Genomic DNA, 7,063 nt, shown 5'->3' with positions numbered 1-7,063 from the left:
ATAGTGAATTAAAACCTATCTGTGTTCGCCTATTTTAATTTTGGCCCCTTCCAACTGCCAAGTGGTGCTCTATGTTTACAGTTGCACAAGCCCAGGGACGTTTATCTTATGGAACTCAAGCCGCCTCAAACCCAGCGGTCCAAAATCAACGCCCAGGAGGCCCTGCGTGAAAAGGCCAAAGGCCCCAAGGCTCTGCCTTCGGCCTGGCATCCTTTCCTGTGAGAAGCCGGGCGGAAGTGGCTTCAGGCGTGTTGAAGGAAAGGCTCCGACGCTGGCCCAGCCCGCGCATTTTCAAAGCGGTTGCTAGGACAACAGGCAAGGTCTCTCTCTCCCTCTTGGCCTCCGGCAGCAAAGGAGGCTGAGCCCCCAGTTGGGGAAGGAGGCAGAAAGGCCTCCAATGGGGCTGAGGAAGGGGGAGCTTGCCAGGGGCAAGAAGAGGGGCCTGCTTTCTCCCCCCAAAACCAAACCCTGCAGGGACTGAACTCAGGAAAGGAGCCTCAGGGACTCCCTTTGGAAGGCCAGGCCTAGCAGTTAGGGCCTTTGTCGGGCCTCCCAAGGGAGGGCAGAGGCAACAGCCACAACCAGAAACTTCTGAAAGGGGAAGGGAGCCAGCTAAGAAAGTCGGTTATTCTCCGGAAGATATTTAAAAGCCAGGAGGGCTCTGCAGGGTTGGCAATGCCAGCCAAGGGCCGGGTTGGTCGAGGGGAGGCTTTGGGAGCGGAAATTGAGCGGGCGATCGAGACCATTCAGCAGGGTGGCACCCCAGATCCAGAGTCAGGCGAACCCCGTAATCTGGGTCGGTTAGGAATGGTGGCCGAGGGACGGCCCAGGCGTGACAAGTGACTCTGTGGAGTCCTGAGTCTGCATTTGTGGCAGTTCGTCGGAGGGAATTTCTTGGCAGGGAAAAAGAGGCAGCCTCTTTTTGTTTGGGGGGCCATCCTGACTTAGCAGGAAGCCTCCTTGGTGGCACTCTGTCTCCTTAGTTGTTAGTCCCCTTGGTAGGACTTGAAGTGCCTAGAGGTGTTTCTAGCTAAGACTGGGGCAACAAGTGGAAGACACAAGCTTGTACCCATAGGAGGTCTTCGCTGTACTTGGCCACCCAAGTTGGCATGGGCTTGCTAGTTTGGGGTTTACCAGTGAGTTCCGCGTTGTCAGCAAGACAGCAGTGGTGCTGTCTTTCTGTCTTTTTAAGCCTGCATTTAAGCTGCCTTGGGGTTGAGGAAGGTGACTGGTTGCAGGAAGAGATTCTAAGGAATAGCATAGGAGTGGGTGCCCAGGCTGTGGCTGCCTTGCAAGAGTGGTTTGCATAGCAAAAGTGTTGGCCTGGTGAGACAAGCAAGATGCCGCTGAATCCCAAAGTGGACCCGAGGTACTTTGTCTTGATCAGGCCCCTGCCCATCCCCTCCCAGAAAGGCCAGAAGGTGCAAGCTCGAAGCAGCACCAACTACAACTGCTGGGATGTCACGAGAGAGCATGTCTTCCGGGAAAATTACCACCGGAGGATCAAACAACTCACGCAGCAGGGCTACTTTAGTCCCACTTGGAAACCCTACCAGGACTTCGCAGACCCTCTTTACCTTGATCCAAAGAAACTCACCCTCTATGGTCTGGGGCAGCTCCCTACGGTAGGTGTGCTGTCCTCCTGGTATTATTATTATTATATCTCTTACCGTTGTTTATTATCTGAAATATTTTGACTCTGTTCTCCAACCAGAAATCTCCTGGCATGGCTTACAGAGATCAGCAATAAAGGACAGCCCTTACTTTGAGGTTTACAAGCTAAAACTCGAGAGCGAGCTTTACCATTAAATACCAAGGATGCTGATTTTGAGTAACAACCTTTCTCCTTACTTGAATGTTTTATGGATTATCTTAGAAATAATTAATCAACCAATTAATTTTAAGGTTTTTCCCCCCTAAATGTTTACATGTCCATGAATTAATTTACCTTTAATGAGTTGATACGGACGCCTTAACACTATCTTTCATAGGTGGTACTCCTGCCATTTGGACTTGGAGGTGCCAGGAGAGTGTTCAGAGAGCAGCATCCCCACGTTTCTCTGGAAGTGATCTCTGGGGTGGTAACTTTCGCCAGTCCCTTCTTTGGAAGCTGTTCCTGAACTGCCCAACTGAGCCCTTTCAGCATTCACTGAAGGGCTGCAAAATGACCCATCTCATTTTTAGACGCCTAACTTAGGCTCTCTAGAGATAGGCACACTTTGAGCAGGCAGCTCTGATTCATTGAAAATCAAGGAACGTTGTCCCCCAGACAGCCTTTTTTGATTTCCCGAGTGTTCCCGGCTTCATGTTAAAAGGTCTGGTCTGATTCCTTAACAGGCTGTTGGGAAGGCAAAAAGGAGAGGTGATGCTGGCCCTCCTTTTGCTGTGGCCAATTCATCTCGCGATACCCGTGGGGTGGCTTGTTGACTCCTTAAAGTAAAGAGAAGTGACTATGTTGTCATCCTTTTTTTTTTCTTTTTCTATTTGGACACACTCCAAACATTTCTGCTCTTTTCCATTTGTGCCCCCCCCCCGGCCCTTTCCTGTCCTTGTAATATGATTCCGCAGGGTAAGTGTGTGCCAGTCGCAAAGGAGATTTGTAATGCAATGGGTAGAACTGTCTTGCGCCACAAACAAAGAGAGGGAAATGGAGCCATTTGTGTTGACAAAAAATTGCATTAATGTCATTTCTGTTCCCGTAGTGAAAGATGCACTAATCGTGTTATTTGCGGTTGCATAAAAACCTTACTCTTTAGTGGTTTTCAGCCTGAGAAGATGTTGCACTGGGTTTGACTTTGTATGCAGGCCTAGAGCTAAGTGGCTTGGGCCTGGAGCTGCAGGACTGGGACTTGGAGGAAGAGTCTGAGGAGGAGGCTGAAGAAGGGACCCAGGAACAGCCTGCAGCTCTCTCTTTGCTGAAGAGCCTATAGGATTGGGCCGATTAAATCGGAATGGGTGCCTTGATAAAATAGGCAATACAAGAATCTTTGGGATGTGCTGTTACAAGACTCCGTTATTCCAGCCACAGATAGGCGATTCCCACCTTGTAGAAGGTTGAGATTTGCCAGCTGTACCCAGACCTTTAGCATGCAAAGTGGGCGCCCTGCCACTGAGCTGGGTCCCTGAGCACTTTGCTGAATCTAGAGACGATGGCAGTGGGAACATATTCCAGTTTTACGTTGCCGTTGTCATAGTATCCTGGGCAAGGTAATTGGATGGGGAGTAAAGTGGCATATTTGTGCTCCAGGTGAGCGTGTGTTTGAAATGTTCAAAAAGCTGGCTAACTACCCTCCCCATCTTTGAGGCTGTTGAGGGTACTTCAGCTTTGCAATGCAGATATTCCTTGAGATGCCAGGCTAATTAAAATGGTAGGCTAGTGGCTCTTTTAGGGTTATTTGCCAGGCTGAGTTTACCTTCCTACAGAGAAACCTGGAAACTGCAGTGGAGGGGATGCTGAGGATGATCGAAGATCCTCAGTCCTCATAGAGAACTACCGTTTCCAGGTTGACGGACGACACCGAACGTAAACCTGTCATATAGAAAGTACCAAAGGGCTGTTCTTTGCACTTGTAGACTTGTTGTAATCTGGTGTATTTTGTGATCTTGTTCTGTTTCCCGGACTGCAAGGGAGAGTAATGTTGGGAGCGGATGACAGCCGAACCCTCTGCCGGATCAGGCCTCTTTCAATGGCTTGCCACAATTGAGCCGGGGCAACTTCCCTGACACTTTTGATCATTTGCTCCATGTAATTAAAGGCTGCCGCTGCCTGTGGCTGAAGCTTAGAAGTGGCCTGGAAAAATGAGCTCATTTTCAAACCATCTCCAGAGCTATTTCTAGTGGATGGCTTTGTCCTCCAACATGATCAAGCAGCAAGCCACAGCCGTCAGCGATGGCAGTTATCTATGAGAAATGAGAAATTGGGGACTCTTTATCTGAGCGCATGCAATCCAGGCCTGGGTTTTGCTGGTTGGTTGGTTGGTTGGCTTTCCAACTGCTCCCCCAAATTTTCTTCCAAATAACCTTTGCTTTGCTTTTGTCAAGTGGCACCACTGTTGTTTAATGAACCGGCGAAATGTTCCCTTTCTGAGTAGCTATTTACCGGCTCATTAGAGCATTTGGGGGGGAGGGGAGGGGAAACAACAACTATTTATACACTTTTGTTTTCCGGTCAGGTTGTTGTATTTCTCTCTGCTCCGTAAACCTAGCTTGCAAAAATGCGGAAGAACGCTTGGCCTGCAATGGTGTGTATAAGGTGACAAGTGGGAGCCATTTTGCTCTTACTGACAATATCCAGCTGCAGCAAAGATGAGCTCATTGGATCTCTTACGGTGGTGCGTTACAGACCGCCGGATTGCGGCGGTCTGCTGCCACTGCCGCTTACACCATCCGGGAGCCGCAGCCTTTAAACGGCGTGGCTCCCAGACGTTGCCGAGAAGGAGCGCTGAAATCGCGCTCCTTCTCAGGCCCCGGAAGAGGCGCCGCAAAGCGCAAGGGGTGCATTTGTGGCGTCATTTCTGGGGCGACACGTGCAGACGCAACGCGTCCAGCATGTAAAGATGGCGGCGCCCGTGTGTATAGGGCGCTGCCATCTTTACGCCCCCATCACGTGCTAGGGGTGAGGCCGGTATGGATGCTAGGTCCTCGGCCAACCCCTAGCACGTGACGGGGGCGTATTAAAGGCCTGTTTATAATGCGCCATAGATATCCAGCCATATGAGGGTTTTTTTAGGGAGAGAATTTTGCTCAGCCCTCTTCCTTGTCTGATACTCCAGGAAGAACCGGCTCAGCTGTAAAAGCAGATTTTGTGTTGCATGTTGTCCACTCTTGTTTCGCCATAGGCCTGTATCTGCTGCAACTGAGATAGAAAAACACTGGTCACAACGGGCGTACATTTCGTCCTTTTAACATAGGTTTCTGACCACAAAAAGTCATGTCCCCCCAGCAGTAGCCCCCAATCTGCTCTCCTTTAGATGTTTGGGGCCATAACTCCCATGATCCCCGGCCATGGTGCACCTGTGAGCTTGCAGCAAGATAGAAAGACTCCAGATCTCTAATGGTATATATAATGGGCCAATTGGGAGCCATTTTGCTCTTGTTGACAGTATCCAGCTCCATCAGAGACAAGATCATGGGATCTCTGGTATTGACGCCAAGTCAAATGAGTCTTGTAATTTGAGGCATCCATTGGGAAACCACCTCACTAGTCCAGTGATTTGGAAGCACACAAGCCGGGCATAGAGGCATAGCACCTTCTCCTCGTTTCTCCCCAGACACTGGTAATTTGAAGGCATGCAGCCTTGGATATTGGAGGTAACATGTAGCCATCTGCCTCTTGTTATTTATCCCATCTGATATCCTTCTTCTAGTGTCCCTTGAGTGTCACATATTATGGAACCAGCTTTGCATGCAGAAAGCCCAGATTCCGTCTCTGGCATCTGCAGGCAGGTGTGTCTGAAATCTTGGAGAGCTCTTAGGTGGACAATACTGAGCATAACAGACCAAGGTTCTGGCATGGTATAAAGACAGAAAGCTGATTGATCTCCACAACAACCCTGTGAGGTTGGTTAGTTCCATGCCTTATGACTTCCCTAAAGCCAGCCTTTGAAATTCAGGTCTGATTCAAATCCAAGCAAAATCTGGTACTCTGTCCATTAATGTTATCTGCTCCATCACCTGTTTCCCTGTTTCTGCCCCTGTGTCTCTAGTTTCCTTAGCAACCCAGCGGGGAGGTTGCGGTGTGGTGTCTTTTGGGGGTCATCACGCAACTGTCTCGCTGCAGGGGCACTTGGCCTGTCATCCTTGGCCTGTAAAGAATCAAGGAGGACTGCCTGCTTCTGGATGCTCAGCATCGGAATGGTGCTTCGGGCCACGACGGTTGAGACTGGCCAATTGCCCTTGCTATGAATGTTAAGAAACTGTATAATCCGCCCCCCGTGGGGTTCGGCCAGGATGATACTGTCAAGTGAAAACAATGATTTAATGGTGGCACGACACGAAAACCCTGAGACTAATGGAACACAACCTCGAAATTGAAGCTGAGTGAATGTTTAAGGCTCCTAGACTGCAATTATGATACAGTCTCTGCCTGCAGCTGTCATTACAATCACAAAATGTCAGGAGCGATTAGTTCTCTCTCCGAAGGTCAAATAACAATGGCGAGGACGCCAGTGTGCTGACAGTAAGCCACACCAGTGGGCAAAGCATGGGCCGCGCTCTGTATTCCTCTGACACCCTGCAATTTCACCACAGCCCTCTCCTCCTTCGCGTATATCAGCAGAACTTCTCCAGGGCTACGTTTCAAGACAGAGACTGCCGTCTTCCAAGACGGCCTAATCTGATGCTGCTCTGTAATATATCATTTTTGGAAAAGAACATGCTGCTGTGCTCTTCGCCAAATGGGGAAGAAGTGGTTCCAGGGGCACCATCATTCGCCCAGCTTTGGTTTCCTTTGGAAGGCAAGGTGACTTGAGGCACTTCTGTAAGGCCTGCATTTGACAAGGTGAACTTAGGTAGAGCTAGTTCCCTCTCGCTCTGACTTCAAACTACAATTTCTGTATCATACAGTATGCTTCTCCCCCTTCATCTTTTTTACATGGATGTGCACATGCACAAGTGGATGTCTACCCATAGAGACATGGTCAGAGGGGGGCCATGCGCTAGACCCATTTAAGCCACGTCTTTTTCACACTGATTTTCCCCCGCATCTTTTTGGATAAGTCGATTCTGCGCAAGTGCTAACCAATTGTGGATTGGAATGGCTTTAAATTTGCCCTTTGGCCAGATGGAGCGGCTCCATTTTGAATCGATTGATTCGTCAATATGAACCACAAGTGGGTTATTTTACTTTATTTTGCAGCAAGGAAGTGCAATTGGGGCAAATGTGGTGCAGACCACGCTCCGCTGCCGAACCAGTCCATCGTTTCGGATGGCAAAGCGATTTACTTGTAAGTGGGAATGAGGCCATTGTGAGTTCGATCCTAGAGGAAGGCTCCAAGGTAGTGGAGGCCCATTCAGTCTTACTGAAATTCCGATACTAGCTGCCCAATGCTCCATCCAGGTCGCT

The 7,063-nt window shown here is 49.5% G+C and overlaps 1 protein-coding gene across 1 annotated transcript in view; it reads left to right on the top strand.

Annotated features, from left to right (window-relative positions):
• Positions 1-253: 253 nt before the first annotated feature.
• The window catches only part of CCDC60 (coiled-coil domain containing 60), a 33,294-nt gene continuing 26,484 nt past the window's right edge, over positions 254-7,063 (top strand). The window contains exon 1 of the mRNA XM_042441493.1: positions 254-1,625. Coding sequence (XP_042297427.1) covers positions 1,341-1,625 — 285 coding nt within the window. The 5' untranslated portion in view covers positions 254-1,340. The remainder of the gene's footprint in view (positions 1,626-7,063) is intronic.

This window comes from Sceloporus undulatus, chromosome 10 (genome assembly GCF_019175285.1).
Source record: "Sceloporus undulatus isolate JIND9_A2432 ecotype Alabama chromosome 10, SceUnd_v1.1, whole genome shotgun sequence".
Taxonomy (NCBI): Eukaryota; Metazoa; Chordata; class Lepidosauria; order Squamata; family Phrynosomatidae; genus Sceloporus; species Sceloporus undulatus.
Note: the sequence above shows the minus strand (reverse complement) of the source record. Positions and strands in the feature narration are given on the sequence as shown.